Raw genomic sequence first — 16,797 nt, 5'->3', positions numbered from 1 at the left:
TTAAAAGACACTTGTTCCTTGGAAGGAAAGCTGTGACAAACCTAGACAGCATATTAAAAAGCAGAGATATCACTTTGCTGACAAAGGTCCATCTAGTCAAAGCTATAGTTTTTCTAGTAGTTAGGTACAGATCTGAGAGTTTGACCATAAAAATGACTGAGCACCGAAGAACTGATGCTTTTGAATTGTGGTGCTGGAGAAGACTCTTGAGAGTCCCTTGAACTGCAAGGAGATCAAACCGGTCAATGCTAAAGGAAATCAACCCTGAATGTTCATTGAAAGGACTGATGAAGCTCCAATACTTTGGCCACCTGATGCGAAGACCTGACTCATTGTAAAAAACCCTGATGCTGGGAAAGACTGAAGGCAGGAGGAGAAGGGAATGACAGAGGGACGAGATTGTTGTGTGGCATCATGGACTCAATGGACATGAGTTTGAGCAAGTTCCAGGAGTTGGTGAAGGACAGGGAAGCCTGGCATGCTGCAGTCCATGGGGTCACAAAGAGTCAGACACAACTGAGCAACTGAACAACAGTCACGTTGAAGAGGCAGTGCTCGTCCCCAAACAGGGATCAGACTCCCCAAACAGGGACCAGATTCCCCAAACAGGGATCAGATTTATGCCCCCAGCAGCGGAACCGTGTAGTCCTAACCACTGGACCGCCAGGGAAGTCCCCTCGTATGGATTCTGAATACAGCACTAAGGATCCAGCCCTTGGGATGCCTTGCTACTTCTGGTCTGTGAAGAAGTCCAGCATAGCCTTCTGGAGTGAAAGCGATGCCACAGGATGAGAATCCAGGCTTCCCAGCCAAAAGTCAGTGCCAGCTCTCAGGGGCTTGACTGAGGCCATCTTGGACTTTCCAGCCCCAGAAGAGTTGTCAGATGACTGCCATCACATGCGTGGTTCCAGAGAAGACGGGCAGGAGAACCACCCAGATGGCTGGTACTGCAAATCAAGAGAAACAAGAGATCACTATTTTTTATTGCTGTTTTGGGATGGATTTTTACAAAGCAACAGATAAGATAGCAGATGGTGACCTTTTAGGGAATTGTGAAGTCAATTTCCTGGGGGAGGAAAACAGCATAAAAATGTATATAAGACGGCAGAATAGAAAATATAACTTCCTTTCATACATAATAGTTTCAATTATCTATTGCTGTATAATAAGGCATTCCAAAGATTCATAGTGGAAAATAACCACCATTTTATGCTGAAACTTCATGGATTCTTCGGGAATTTGGAAAGAAGAGTAGGGGAGACTTGTGGCTCAGCAGTAAAGAATCTGCCTACCAATGCAGGAGAGGCAAGACAGGCAGGTTCGATCCCTGGGTCGGGAAGATCCCCTGGAGGAGGTCATGGCATCCCACTCCAGGATTCTTGCCTGGAGAATCCCATGGCCAGAGGAGCCTGGCGGGCGACAGTGGGGTCACTAAGAGTTGGACACGACTGAGCGACTGAGCACACACGGCAGCAGCAGGGGGCAGCTCTTGACCCGCTGAAGCCTCGGCCGGGATGGCTGGCTGAGGCCGGGTGAACTGACTGGGGCCGCGTGCCGGAGGCCTCTGCTCTGACTCTGAGTGAGCCCCTCACTTCTCTGCTCCACGTCTTCAGGAACAGGAGCGTCCAGCTTGGCTTCTTCGCTCCCAAGAGGCTGGCAGGAGCATCCGGGGCTCTCACTCTGCACTGCGCTCCATGCGGCAAGCTGGGACTTCCTCATATCTCAGCGGTCCTGGGGAGTTGCGCTTCTTACTTGGTGGCTGCTTTCTGCAAGGCTTCTGCTGACCTTGCCCCAGAGGTCCATGAACATCCCACTTGCTACATTGTCTTGGTCAACCAGTAAGTCACACACAGGCCAGCCCAGGTTTAAAGGGTCGGGGGTGGAGGAAGGATTAAGACCCCCACCTCTCCATGAGAAGAGATAGAATCTGCAGTCTAGCTGGCCTTTTGTCACACACTGTGTTTCTTTCCTTTATTTATTTATTTATTTATTTTTTGGCCATGCCCCAAGACGAACCAAAGAATTGTTGCTTTCAAATTGTGGCGCTAGAGAACTCTTGCGAGACCCTTGGACTGCAAGGAGAGCAAACCAGTCGATCCTAAAGGAAATCAACCCTGAATAGTCACTGGCATGCTGCAGTCCATGGGGTCGCAGAGTCGGACATGACTGAGCAACTGAGCTGATTCACTGAAGGACTGAGGCTGAAGCTGAAGCTCCAGTACTTTGGCCGCCTGATGCAAAGAGCCGACTCACTGGAAAAGCCCCTGTTGCTGGGAAAGATTGAAGGCCAAAGGAGAAGGGAGTGGCAGAGAATGAGATGGTTGGATAGCATGACTCAGTGGAAATACATTTGAGCAAACTCCAGGAGATGGTGAAGGACAGAGGAGCCTGGCGCGCTGCAGTCCATGGGGACACAAAGAGTCAGATATGACTCAGTGACTGAGCAACAAATACGACATGTGGGATCTTAGGTCCCCGACCAAGGATAGAACCCGTGTCCCCTACATTGGAAGCATGGAATCTTAAACATTGGACCACCAGGGAAGTCCCACATACTAAGATGTCATTGTTTTTAAGACACAATCTGACTTCATGGGTAAAAAATGTGAAATAAATGGTCACAGTAGAATTGATGAAATGTGTGTATATATGCTGAGCTGTGGCATAAAATGTTTTCCACTGTGGGTTGCAGATAAAAGTTTAAAACTGGGCTAAATTACACTCCAAAGTGAGGGCCAAAAGCAATTTCCAGACATCTAGTCCAGACTGAGACAGTTTATCACCCGGAGAGCGTCCCAAAAATTCAAAATTTTTGTTATTATAAAACATTTCACACAAATGCAAAAATAGAGTAATATAATAAGCCCTCATGAATCCATCACCCATCTTTAACAATTATCCACCCACACAGTCAGTTTTGTTTGATCCATATCCTGACCTTTCCCTGCCTCAAGATTATTTTAAAGCAAATGCCAGGTACTGTATTATTTCATCTGTAAATACCTCAGAATACAGTCTTACCACACGCCTTTGTTTTGTTGTAATCACGGTAATCCACTTGACCTGGCAATAAATAAAATTTACAGCCTTAATCACGGAAACAGTGAATATATTGGGGGTGTGGGCAAAGGAATGCTACAGTTTCCATCTACCGTAAAGAGTTGGCAATAGGCAAAGTTTAAACTGCTGTAGGGACTTCGCTAGGGGTCTGGTGGGTAAGACTCCACATTTCCAATGCAGGGGGCCCTGGTTAGGGAACTGGGTCCCACATGCTGCAATTAAGACTTGGCACAGTCAAATAAATAATGAGACAAATAAGATTTTAAAAATTAATTTTACTTATTTTGGCTATGCTAGGCCTTTGTTGCTGCTCATAGACTTTCTCTAGTTGCAGAGCACAGGCTTCTTGTTGCAGGGGCTTCTCCTGCTGCGAAGCATAGGCTTTAGGGAGCACGGGCTTCGGCAGTTATGGCACATGGACTCAGGAGTTGCAGCTCCCAGGCTCGAGAGCTTGGGCTCCAGCTCATGGGCTTAGTTGTTCATCGGCATGTGGGATCTCCCTGGACCAGGGATTGAACCCGTGTCCCCGGCATTGGCAGGCGTATTCTGACCCACTGGACCAACAGGGCAGTCCCAAATATTTTTTGAAAAATAAAAAATGAAAATTGTGAATCAAGAGGCCATGCTAAGCACAAATTATGTAGGGGTAAGGAAGCAGGCAGAGGAAATCGTTAACCCAGTTGCACATGGACCAGAAAAGCAGAAGTAAGAGAGTGGGGCCATTGCTGTTTTACGTTAAGTGATGTACATGCTATTACTTTGATTAAATAAAACATTAACAAGAAGATAAGGTGTTGGAGAATTGATGACTAAAATCTCTTAGGCCCTATAGGTTGTGTAATACTGCAGTCCCTCAGTTACATTGTTTTCATTTTAAAATAACATTTCATTAAAAAATTTTTCTCTGTGCCACAGGGCTTGTGGAAATCATTTTATTCTATTTTTTATCTGATTTGTTTTGTAACATTTTTGGCTGGGCCACACAGGCGGTAGAACCTTAGCTCCCGGACCAGGGGGTTGAACCCCAGCCTCAGAAGTGAAAGTACAAGAGTCCAAGCCCCTGGCCCACCGGGGAGTCCCCAAATCACCTTATCAAAGAGCAGAGCGCCCCCATCTCCCCCTGCAGCCTGTGCTGCTCTGCACACTCAAGTTGAAAGATTAACTCTCCTACCAGTCAAACCTGCAGGCATGCAGTGTCGTTTTGTTGATTTTAGAGTACTTTCCGCGTTCTTTGGCCGCACCCAACACGTCGTTGCAGCGTTGTTCTGGAAGCTCCTTCCCCTGCGTCCCAGCCCGGCCCCTGCTCTCACAGCGCCCTTCATGGGATGAGTCACCGTCCCCACCAGAGGGGGGATCCCTGGGAGGGGCCAGTCCTAGGCATCCCAGAATCTCTAGGGCAGGGTCCCCTCCAGAATTTCACATGGTGGTAGCCCCACAAACACACCTCGAGGTGCAAATCTCTGGAACCTGTGGATGTGCATTAATTTGGAAAAGTGGTCTTTGTAGACGGAATGAAGAGAAGGCTCTTGAGATGAGATGGTCTGGGATTACTGGGGTGGGCCAATGACAAGTCTTCTTATAAAAGACAGAAAATAAGACATGCAGGGGAGAGGCCACGTGAAGACAGATCAGAGGAGAGGAAACGCTGGAAGAAGAGAGAATAGATTCTCCCCCTCAAACCTCCGCCAGGACCGGGCCCTGCTTCCTTCCCCACTGCGTGTGCGCACTGCATATCGGGCTGCACACAGCCCTGGCCTGGACCACAGGTCTTGAAAAGGTGCCCCGCTGAGGCTAGGACAGGAAACAGCAAAGTCACCGGCTACTCATTCTCACCAAGGGATGAAGTCAAGGATGTGTAAGAGACAAGAGGGTTTGAGACATTCAGAAATGTACTGAAGGGCGTGTGGGGTGGTCAGACAGTAGCTGTGGACCCACACCTACCTGCCTGCCAAGATTACAGGGAAGACGGATCCTTCTTGATACCCTGAACACGCATCCCGGGGGAGGTGAGGACTTAAGTTAGCGAGAGGCAAAGATCAAGAACCAAAACCACAGTGACCTCAAACACAGGCTTCCCTGGTGGCTCAGCGGTAAAGAATCCGCCTGCCAATGCAGGAGACTCGATTTCCATCCCTGTGTTGGGACGGTTCACTGGAGAAGGAAATGGCAACCCACTCCAATATTCTTGCCTGGAGAAGGATAGGGGAGCCTGGCGGGCTACAGTCCATGGGGTGGCAGAGTCTGACACAACTTGGCAACTAAAGAAATAACAGAGCTCAAAAACGCATGATGTAAAATTCAGAGAAACTTACAGGCAGCACTTATGAGGATACAGTAGCCTAGTATAGTTTTTAATGGTGAGAAGTTTTTTAACGGGACCACACCTGGACGACAGTGTGAGTGTTCTCCCATCTCCGAGGTGGGCAAGTCCTGGACACTGGGCGTGAGAGGAGCAGATACATGGCTAACGAGCGTTCTTAGAAACGCGAATCTACAGTAACACCTCCTGCTTTCTTTTAGAATTTCTCAATTGGTATTTTTTTAAGGCATAAGTGGAATCAGTGAATCAAGTTGTCATAAAACACCTGCAGCTTATGAATCATGGATGACTGTTTCCAGAAGCTTTCAGATACTCAAGGCTTTCTTGGCTTTGATCAGGCAAAAAGGGAAATGTAAGATGAGAAGGACACTCCATGGTTTTAAATTTCACACTTGCTAACCCTGCATGAAATTTAAATTCTCTAAATTCTTAAAGAGATGGGAATCCCAGATCACCTTACCTGCCTCCTGAGAAACTTCTTGTATGTGGGTCAAGAAGCAACTGGACATGGAAAAACAGACTGGTTCAAATAGGGAAAGGAGTGCGACAAGGTTGTATATCGTCACCCTGCTTGTTTAACTTACATGCGGGGTACATTATGAGAAATGATGGACTGGATGAAGTGCAAGCTGGAATCAAGATATGGGAGAAATATCAATAACCTCAGATATGCAGATGACACCACCCTTATAGCAAAAAGCAAAGAGGAAGAGCTTCTTGATGAAGGTAAAAGAGGAGAGTGGAAAAGCTGGCTTTAAACTCAACATTCAGATCGATGACGACACCCTCTCATGCATTCCTTGGAAAATCTGAACAACATGAGTGAGAACTCACTACCGTCTCCTCATCGAAACTGAGGTCCAGCACGTTGAAAAAAAAAATAAATAAAAAAAAATAAACTCAACATTCAAAAAACTAAAATCATGGCATCTGGTCCCATCACTTCATAGCAAATAGATGGGGAAACCATGCAAACAGTGACAGACTTTATTTTCCTGGGCTCCAAAATCAGTGCAGATGGTGACTGCAGCCATGAAATTAAAAGATGCTTGCTCCTTGGAAGAAAAACTATGACAAACATAGATAGCGTATTAAAAAGCAGAGACATCACTTTGCTGACAAAGGTCCGTCTAGTCAAAGCTGTGGTTTTTCCAGTAGTCATGTACGGATGTGAGAGTTGGACCACAATAAAGGCTGAGTGCTGAAGAACTGATGCTTTTAAACTGTGGTGTTGGAGCAGACTCTTGAGAGTCCCTTGAACTGCAAGGAGAGCAAATGAGTCAATCCTAAAGGAAATCAACCCTGAATATTCATTGGAAGGACTGATGCTGAAGCTGAAGCTCCAATACTTTGGCCACCTGATGTGAAGAACTGACTCATTGGAAAACACCCTGATGCTGGAAAAGACTGAGGGCAGGAGGAGAAGGGGATGACAGAGGATGAGATGGTTCTATGGCATCTCTGATTCAAAGGACATGAGTTTAAGCAAACTCCAGGAGATAGTGAAGGACAGGAAAGCCTGGAATGCTGCAGTCCATGGGGTGGCAAAGAGTCGGACACAACTGAGTGACTGAACTGAAACTTGTGTGTGTGCTAACTTGCTTCAATCAGACTCTTGTCAGACTCTTTGTGACCCTAGGGACTGTAGCCCACCAGATCCTCTGTCCATGGGATTCTCCAGGCAAGAATACTGGAGTGGGTTGCCATGCCCTCCTCCAGGGCATCTTCTCAACCCAAGATTCGAACCCACGTGTCTCTTTATCTCCTGCATTGGCAGGCAGGATATTTACCTCTAGCGCCCCCTGGAAAGCCCCTGGGAACCCTGAGAACTAAGAAATGCAGAAAATAAGGGCTGTTCCTAATTTAAACTGGAAGATCAGCAAGCACAGCTTGTTAAGAGGGAAACACATGATGACCGACAACAGTGCCAACAGAAATGAGCAGGGATGCGTTCACCCGCATAGAGCAAGCATGATGCGCCATTCAAAAGGGGAGCCCGTCAGCCCTTGGAGGGTAGTTGGAACTGGGAAGAAAACCGAGGCCATGGTCAGCAGTGCCCACACACACAGCCCGAGTGGGCTTCCTGCGTCCCCAGAGCTGCTGGCAGTAACCTCTCTGAGTGCGGAGACCAGGCAACGTCCCAGGTGAGCAAAGGCAACGCTGCTCTCCTTCCAACGCTGCTGCGGGGCCCTCTGTGGGCGGCCACCCTCATCCCCTGCCCTGCCACCCGCTGGGGCCCAGCTGTCCCCCTGGGATCCTTTCAGCCTTTGAGCTTGGGTGTTCCCAGCCCTCTGCCACGACGGACTGAGACACGACTCAGGACACGACTTGGCTTGAGATATCAAGGAGACCGTGAATCTGGAAGGACACAGCCCTGTGGGAAGAGCAGGAGAGCAGAGCCCCCACGGGGAGGAAGCAGAGCAGGGGAACGTTCCCACACCCACCACTGCCTCTGGCACAGGCCTCTTCTTTGTCTCTCCTTGGCCTGAAGCAGACCCCAGCTGCGGCTGCTCCGCAGGTGATTCCTAAAGATGCATCTCCTGCAAGAGCTATTGTTCCTGCTGCTCTGGGGCTGCGTGAGCGCGCTCCGGAGCGACAGGCAAGTGGGGCTGCCACAGCTCATGCTGGGTGTGGGGCGGCCTGATGCTGGACGAGGGTCTGATACTGGACCAGGGCCTGATTCTGGACCAGGGGCTGATACTGGAGTAGGGCCTGATTCTGGACCAGGGTATGATGCTGGGGGGAAGGTCTGATGCTGCACTAGGGCCTGATGGTGGCAGGCGGAACATCTGATGCTGGACTAGGGGGAGGGCCTGATGCTGGGGGAGGGTCTGATGCTGGGGGGAAGGTCTGATGCTGGACTAGGGTCTGATGCTGGGGGGAAGGTCTGATGATGGTGGGCAGCCTGCTCCCAGATCTCTAGGAGAAATTTTTTTTTTCATACTTCCCCGACCACCTTCTATATTCTTTTTAACTGAAGGATAATTGTTTTACAATATTGGTTTGATTTCTGCCATATATCAACATGAATTAGCCATAGGTGTACATGCATCCCCTCCCTCTTGGATCTCCCTCCCACCTCCCCTTGCTACATTCTTGTTTCCATGGATATATGAATAATAAAGACTGTTGACTAAAATAACATAAAAAGCGCCCACACACAAGCATGCGCACGCACACTCCCTAGTGCATCATCCAGACCACCCCGCCCTGGGACCCACGGTAAGCCTTCATGCCTACACTGTGTTCCCACCCTCGGCCCGCTGCCCCCGCCTCAGCAGCAGAGAGGCCTGGTCCCCGCAGATGCTGAAGTGATGGAGCCTCTTGTCTCCGGAGCCAGGGGCATCCAGGGGCATCCACACCCGGTCAGTCGTCCTTTGGGGACACCTATGTTTCCGCCTTCTAGCCTTTCCATTCTCTCCATCCGTTTCTCTTAACAGAATGTCTGCGTGATGACACGGGCTCCCATTACCAGCTCTGGTCTGTTCTTAGTGAGAGTCCAGCTTACCCTCGGCACTCCTGATTGGCAGTGGGAAATTTTGCTTCAGTACTTTATTGAAAGAAAGCAATAAATAATACTGTGATAAAAATAGTTCAAAAGTAGACTGTACATACTTTGTTACATATTCAGGAAGTTCACAAAAGATTAATAGAAAAACAGAACAGTAACAATGAATTGTACAAGTAAATTAAAGGCGGGACCCACATAGAAAGAGACATGCCGTCTCTTGTCTACCGAGATATCAGCTGCATAATAAATAACGCACCATGATCTGAACGCATCTCTTGCTGGCTTTTTAATGTGCCGCTGAAAAAGTAAAAGTTACATTTGCCACTTATACAATCCAAAATGGCTATGTCATCAAAATCTAAAAATGTACGCCTAGGTCCATTCTTTAAACATGTTTACAAACAGATGTAAAAAGATGATTTACATAAGAAAAATAAGGCCTTTGTCAGAGCTGCACCGTGCTGTCTATCGGGGAGTGGCGCCTTCACAGCCGCAGCGGGTGCAGGGCGTCGTGATTGGTCCTCGAAGAGTCGGCGCCCTTGACCCTGCCTCCCAGGAGGAGGGCAGGGACGGCGGGCACAGCGGGCTGTGGGTGCCCAGGCCCCACCCCTCCACCCCCGTCCAGTCTCTCTTGCCCAGCTCGTGGCTTCTGCCAGTCACCCGAGACGAGGGATCCGGGTCGCGGAGACCAGGTTGCGGGAGAGATTTTCATAGTCTTCTAGTCATCCTTTCAGCCCAGACTTCACTAGAAGCTCACATTTAACACCCAGTACTTTTAAATCTCTCACGCTGCAGAGAAAAAGCATTTCTTGCTAGAAAAAGTACAGTTTAGGTCAGTCGTTAAAATACAACAACAATTGGTTGAAATTAAGTTTGCTCATTTCAGAGTGATTGTTGGAGAGCTTGGTTACATTCTGGAAGGATAATGCACACCGTGTCATGATGATTTTACAATCGCAGTAAAACCCCTTCTCTCATGGTTTATCATTTAAAAATTAAACAAGAATAATTACAATAAATGCATCATTTACAAAAGCCCTATATTTGTTCATAGGATTTATACATACAAGCATTACAGTACATTCATTTGAAAGACTAAAATCAGGTATCAGAACATGAATTGATCTGAAAGGATATTTATAGCCTGGATATACAAGAAAAAGTAAGTAACTATATAAATGAAGTCATAAGTTTACATAAATATAAGAAACATTAAATTCTAAAATATTTTCTCTATGGTATTCATGAATTTTTCACTAATTAAAAACTCTGTAATAAAATATTTTAGGGTCCATATAGCAAGTATGAACAGATTAAAGATTCCATTGAGTTCAGAATGCCGTCTTTGCCGTATTCTGGACGCTGTGTGATCACCTGTAGAAGTAGTGTGGGTAAACTGGAAAGAAACACGCAGACAGTCAGTCCTGGGGCGGCGGCTGCTGCCCGAGCCCTGCCCCTCAGACACCCCCACCCCATCCGGGGCTTCCGGGGCTTTGAGAACTCAGAGGAACATGAAGGACCAAGCAGATCAAGGAGAGAACTACGTGGCTGACTTCATTCTGACATATAGCTAAAAGCTGCTGCTAAAAAAAATTAAACCCCAATCCAGCTTTCTAGCGGAGACGTGAATAGGACAAAGCAGACAGCCTCCCGTCCTCAGAGCGGCTCCAGCAGGGCCGGGCTCCCGGGCCAGACCCCCCAGGGGCCCACCCAGAGCAGCGCCTGCAAGGGAGGGCGGCCCCTCAGCGGCGGCCGAGCCCCAGACGCCGGTGCACCCCCGTGTGAAACGCTGGCCTCCAAACGCAAGGCCAGCGCAGGGCAGCCTCGTGAACCCTGACGCTCTGGGCCCTGTTCCCTCCGAGAGCGGGCATGCCGCGGTGGGAGGGACACCCGCGTGCACAGGACCGAGGGAGACTCGGGCGTGTTCTGACCACTGCGGCGGCAGCCGGGTGCCAGTCACGTTCTCTGCCGCTGAGGGCTCTCCTGGGCCGACCTCCAGAGACCCGCGGACCCTCCACTCCCAGGGCGAGGCCTCCGCGCCCCCGCGGGCTAGGCCGCCCTGTACTCACCCCGGCGCTCAGCAGGAGTAAGTCCTGACTGTGGCGGAATCCAGCCTCTGCGTTCCCGCCACGCTGCCTGGTCCCACGAGCACGGGAGGAAGCGTGCAAACACAGCGTGCGGTTAGTCATGGAACGTCACATGGGGCTCGGGGACACACACACTCACACCTGCAGCAGCGCCCACTCCTACTGAGGGTCTGGGGAACTTCTACCGGGTGGATGGGCTGGAGAGAGCGAGCCTGGAGCCCCGCGCTCTGCTGTCCTGGGGGCCGGGCCGCTCTCCCCAGGTGGCGTCACGGAGGGCGGAGGACGGGGCTGATCTAAGAAAGCGGAAACTCAGGCTCAGCCGCCCTCAGAAATGGCACCACTGACGTTGGTTCAGCCCCGACCTCTGCTCCAAGCTGAGTAAGAAATCTCCATAACCCCCTAGCAGAAACCCGCTGCTCCTAATTCAATGCTTTCCGTCTCCCCCTGGGCCCGGCAGGAGCACATTTGCTGAGCCTCTGTCCAGGGCTCCAGAGAGGGCTGGAGACGGGGGTGCTGATGGAGCAGCTCGCCGGTCTGCACCCTTCTGAGTCTAAGAGCCCCAAGACCTGCTGCACGGCAACTGCAAAAGCCGCGAAACCACCCAGTTACCCCGCTTACGCCCCGCCTATCTCACGAGGTCTGTAAAAGGCCACCTCCCATATGTTATGTTCCCAACACCTCTTTCTAGGGTTGCTTCTAATTTATCTAAACTCTAATGGCAACGGCACTATGTGCGTCTGCTGCGGAAATGCTGGATTTGTAATGAGAAGTATGGAAAATAAAAAAGCACGCACTTAGACTCTTCAATCAACTGAAGACTAAGCTACAGTTAAGGTCTGTAAAAATGAGCGGCATGCTCCTTGGAAGAAAAATGCTGTTCAAAACAGGAGAGAGTCACTGGGTCTCCCCCACCCATGCTTAAGCGTAATATTGAGATCTGGTGAAGGGACGATGCCGCTTCCCTGTAAGCCCGCTCACCAAAAGCACACAGCTTAGCAAAGGCTTTACATAAGTGTACTTTGCTCTGGGAGAGCAAGCGAGAGCAAAGCTTACAAACCTACTCATGGGAAGGGCTGATAGGAACAAAAGGGCACCACAGAGACCCTCCGGGCCCGCTGCCAGGGGCTGAGCACACACCCCCTCCGGGATGCCCCAGTGTGGCCGCACAGCAGGCCGGGGAGCAAGGAGCCGCTGAGTCGCCCCGTCACAGACGGGACGCTGGGCAGGGCGGGGGAGGCGTGCACAGGGCACCTCCTGAGCCACAGAGCCTGACCCCGGCCCAGGCTGTCTGACCGTCTGTCTGGCCATCAAGTGGGGACACAGCAGCCCTGAGCACCTGGCCTGAACTAGCGGCGTTCTCCGGCAGAGAGGCTGTCAGAGGGAAAACCAGAGCTGGGTTTGAAAGGACAACTGCAAGGCCGGTGTATCCGCGGCCCGGTGGAACTCAGGGGAGGACCTCTGTCGGCCTCACCTTCTTCCTCCGCCCCATCGACTGACAGTGTGCAAGGGGCCGACGACGGTGGGGACGCAGGGAGGACGGGAAGGTGGACGCCGCTGTCACTAACAGGGACTCGGCAACGCTCCCAACGTGGAGAGTCTTGAGGGGCGACTGGTGTGGCCTGAGAGCTGCCCTGCTGTTCTGTGAAAGAGCTCTTGAGCGCTGCTGGCCACACACACACCTTTACAAGCACGGGTGTCAATCTAATGCTCTGAGAACATACACGAGCCTTAGTTTTATTAGTGGCAAGAATATGCTAATATTCAACCAGACAAGAACTTGGGGAAAAAAAGCATGACTGTTAAACGTTTATAAAGAGATGTTAGGATTCACTGGACAACACTGACCCTCGGGCATGCAACGGCGCTGAACAGCCCCGCAACCTGGGAAGCCGGCCCCTCCAGCTCGTCAGCACTCTGGCCCGGGCCGCGCCCGCCGCCCGACCTGTCACCTACCGTCCAGCTGCATCTTCTTTGGCTGCACCGAGGGCGAGGACAGAGAGGAAGGGACCCGGAAGTTCGCGGGCAGGGTCTCTGCGGACCCGGCAGCTAAGCCACGGACATCCTTTGGTCTGAATTTCTTCCTCCAAGAAGGTGCTCTCCTAAAGCTTTTATCATCGTCCTGGGAAATTACAAGACAGAAAAGAAGACAGATTTTAAAACAAAGGACAAAAACAAAAATGGCTGAGTCTGCTACTGCACTTCTGTCCGCGTGTACCGGACCCCGTGTGTGACGACCGTGTGACTGATTTGCCCAAACTGGGGACAGAGGAACGTGGCACACGTAATAGCTAACACACGTAACACGCGTGCCAGGACCCCGACTGGACCCGACTGGACCCCGACTGGACCCCAGCTGGACCGCCCGGGTGCTCGTTCCTCCTGACAGTCAGCATGTTTCACTTCTCATCTTGGAGAAATCGCCTCTTGCTGTATGTTACAACACACTGTTATTTGCCATAGAAACACTTTCAAGCTGTAACCACTTCTGTCTCACGCTGGGACAGAGCCAATGGATGCTTCTCAGGTGTCCGATTCTCCTCGTCAAACTCAAGTCTGCTTAAGGTCCGATGAAGAGAAGAACTATAGTATAGGAGTGAACGAGTCACGGTTGTGTATCACGGAAAATTAATTGTTTTCAATACACTTAATGAAACAGCCCCTTAGCACACGGGCCCTGGAATAGAATAAGGCCATCCAGTTGCTCCCCAAAACACAACTCACAGACACCATTCCTAAGTGGAAACCAATGTTTTAAGATAAAAAACATTTTTGAGAGGTACTAAAAGTTAAATAGCAAAAAAACCACAAAAATCCCAAAACAAAAACTAACCCACTCTCTTATCTTACTGAAGACACTAGTTTTTAAATGACTCATGTGTTAATAAATTTTTAAAAGCAAAGCTTAACTTGTAAAGTTAATTTATGTCCACATTTAGAAGAGATACCATGACTACATAGCTCATACAAGTGTAACAAAATAATTTACATTAAGGCAACTTGAAAAATCATTAAGCTGAAAACTTACTTCATCAAACCTTCTGTCGGTTCCCATGACCAAGAGGTTGTTAAACTCTCTTTCCAAGACAGCACGAGCCTGAAATTACAAAGAAGCAGCACCCTAAAGCTTCCAACAATCTCATCTGAACAACAGCACATCACAATTGTTTTTTAAACCAAGACTTAAAAAAAAAATTCAACTGTGACATTGTTTGAAGTCAGGGGTTTAACGTGGTGTCTACAGAGGGGGTGTTGAGAAGAGGGAGCCGGGGTCTCTTGGAAATTACACCGTGTGCCCCGTGGGCTGGTGCTGGTGGAGAGATCGCGGTACTGACACAAGATACACAGCCTTCTGGAGAAGAACAAAAAAGTCCCCCCACTCTCAAATGAGCCCACGAGTCAGAAAGCAGCACACAGGGCAATCACGGCCGGAAGCAAAGTTAATAAAACCTCACGTGGCACAGAGAGTCATCTCTTCCACTGAGAACTGAGTACATGTCACTCTCACAGCACGCTGGCCGTGAATGAAAGCTCCCCGATTTTATGAGACTCTTGTGCTCCGACAGAGAATGAAAAGTGGGCAGGCACGAACGCGAGGCATGAAGCGTCTCTGACTGTGGGCTATCCCGAGAGGGACTTGGTGAGCAACAAGGGGACCAGCTGTCTGAGGGGTCAGGTTTGGGCTCCGTTCGGGGAGCCAGCTGTGCGTCTGCACGGGGAGACCGCCTGCTCGCTGGGCCCGAGTGCGGCTGGTCGCACCTGTGTGTTCTGCGTGGGGATCTGTAACAAGAGGGCCAGCGCATTGAAGTCAAACGTCTCGTCCAAGGCCAGCAGCGCCCCGTGCACGCCGCTCTCGACGAGGTTGTTTGCGTATTCCTTGAGGCCAATGGAGAGGATCCAGCGGATCACTCGGTCGTTGCTCCAAACCAGCACGTCTGCAGAGAACAAGTTTGGAAAGGAGCCTCAGAAAGTCGTTTTCCCTCGAGCACCTGCAGCTGCAGCAAAGGAGTCCTACGTGATGCTGACTGCCAGCTCCTGACAAAAGCCAGGACCTCCCAAGGGCCGGGGGACACGGCTGCGCAGGCAGGCAGCCAACCTGCTGCGCTCGGACACTGATGTCCCGCCCCTCTCCATCCTAACGGAGACTGTCCTACTAGACCTCATTCTTCAAGTGAGTCCGAGAGGGATGAAGCAATCATGTGCATTTCCAGGGAACAGAGAACAAGGATCCAGGGATCAGAAAGGAAAGGACAGACAAGAACGTGAATGTGCACCAGGCAGGAACATGTTTCAGACACAGACTTGAGTGTCTGTTTTTTTTTATTTTTGAGTGTTTGTTGATGTACTTTTTTCCCATCACAAAAAGGACTCAGTACCGTATCTGGACACCTTGCTCAATTCAACATAAACCTCGCATCTATAATCTTAAAGCCTTTTTCCTTTAAGTCATTTTTGCTGTCTCATTTTAAAAAGAGAGAAACGTAAAGATATTGTCCAGTATACTAGAGATCTGTGTGTGGGGGGAAGATCTTAGTTAAGTAATAAGTTACAAAATTTACTCTAGTAGAGAGCTAAAAATAGCTGTTCTGTACAAATATATCCAGCTGATCACCAATGACTTTCAAAGACAGCGTGTGTCAAGTGTAAAAAGGTTTAAAATGGATTCAGAAAACAAACGAGACAGACGCACAGCTTTCACTTCCAATGCTCTTGTCTGGGTAAATGTTGGCTCCTGGTTTTTTCATGATTCAAATGAACTCAATCACAGCTAGACGATCCTTCAAATGGGCCATCTTTCCAACCATTTTTTAAAATTTCCTTCTTAGTAAAAACTGGAGATGAAAACAGCAGTTACGTGCACAGGGCTACAGTAAGGATTAAATGAAGGAGCCTACGAAGGTGCCTGGACTTGTTCAGTAGGTCCTGTTATTGTTGCTGCTATCAACCATCTATTTTCTGAACACTCTGGGAGGTCTTACACTGAGCTTAATGGCTAATATCCTTTTTGAAAGTTTATCTTATTCACTTTTGGCTGTGACGGGCCTTGGGTGCTGTGCGCAGACTTTCTCCAGTCGTCATGGGTGGGCTCTGCATTGCGGTGGTTGCTCTTGTTGTGGAGTCCAGGCTCGCGGGCATGCGGGCTTACCTGCCTCGTGGCGGATGGGGTCCTCCCAGACCAGGGATCGAACTCATGTCCCCTGCACTAGCAGGCAGATGATTCTAACCCACTGGACCACCAGGGAAGTCCTACACTAACACCTTACTTAAAATCGCTCCACTGCACTCAGGCGCTTAGAGGCACCCCCCCAGGGAGCCCCTGCATGGACAGCCCGTGGCCCCTCCGGCCTCCCCACCCGCCATGGAGCTGAAATGCCTCCGCCCCTCCCTGCCCAGCTAAGACGCTCCCATCCAGCTTCAAGGCCACACCTCGGCCTGGGCACAGGACCACGCTGCCTCCTCGGGTCCTCTGACAAGAGGCCAGAGCAGTGTGCTTCACACCTAAAGCGCGCACGGCAGGCCGTGCTCGTCTTGGCTCCGGAGTTGCCCGCAGCGTGCGGCAGCATCTGTGCGCAGAACAGGACACAGCACAGCAAGAGGGATGTCTCCAGAGTCGTGGGGAATGCTCTCACCTCCAGACACACGACCTGCAGGCCGACCTGAGCCCAAGGACAGAGCCCAAGTTCTCAGGCCACAGAGGACGATCTCAAACACACTCCCTTCCGTCCCCCACCCCTGTAATGATGCGAGGTGTGTTTTCTCCACGGAAAGCGTTTCCTGAATTTTTCTTTCCAACAGGAAATCACTAAGGCGGCTTATACACT

At 50.0% G+C, this 16,797-nt stretch overlaps 1 protein-coding gene and 1 non-coding gene across 4 annotated transcripts in view; one reads left to right on the top strand and one right to left on the bottom strand.

Moving 5' to 3' along the window:
• Positions 1-6,149: 6,149 nt before the first annotated feature.
• Positions 6,150-6,242, top strand: LOC136170106 (small nucleolar RNA SNORD116). The gene has a single exon (XR_010663551.1). It is a non-coding gene; the product is annotated as a small nucleolar RNA SNORD116 (small nucleolar RNA).
• A 2,672-nt stretch (positions 6,243-8,914) lies between these two features.
• Positions 8,915-16,797, bottom strand: part of PPFIA1 (PTPRF interacting protein alpha 1) — a 76,905-nt gene continuing 69,022 nt past the window's right edge. For 2 of the 3 annotated variants that reach the window (XM_065937968.1, XM_065937966.1), the window contains 5 exons: positions 14,735-14,910; positions 14,004-14,072; positions 12,932-13,097; positions 10,961-11,027; positions 8,915-10,287 (listed from right to left, as the gene is read on the bottom strand). In XM_065937968.1, coding sequence (XP_065794040.1) covers positions 10,969-11,027; positions 12,932-13,097; positions 14,004-14,072; positions 14,735-14,910 — 470 coding nt within the window. In that variant the 3' untranslated portion in view covers positions 8,915-10,287; positions 10,961-10,968. The remainder of the gene's footprint in view (positions 10,288-10,960; positions 11,028-12,931; positions 13,098-14,003; positions 14,073-14,734; positions 14,911-16,797) is intronic. The other variant, XM_065937967.1, reaches the window with a different exon arrangement.

The sequence above is a fragment of the Muntiacus reevesi genome, chromosome 5 (genome assembly GCF_963930625.1).
Source record: "Muntiacus reevesi chromosome 5, mMunRee1.1, whole genome shotgun sequence".
NCBI lineage: Eukaryota > Metazoa > Chordata > Mammalia > Artiodactyla > Cervidae > Muntiacus > Muntiacus reevesi.
The sequence above is the reverse complement of the archived record's forward strand: the minus strand, read 5'-3'. Positions and strand labels throughout refer to the sequence as shown.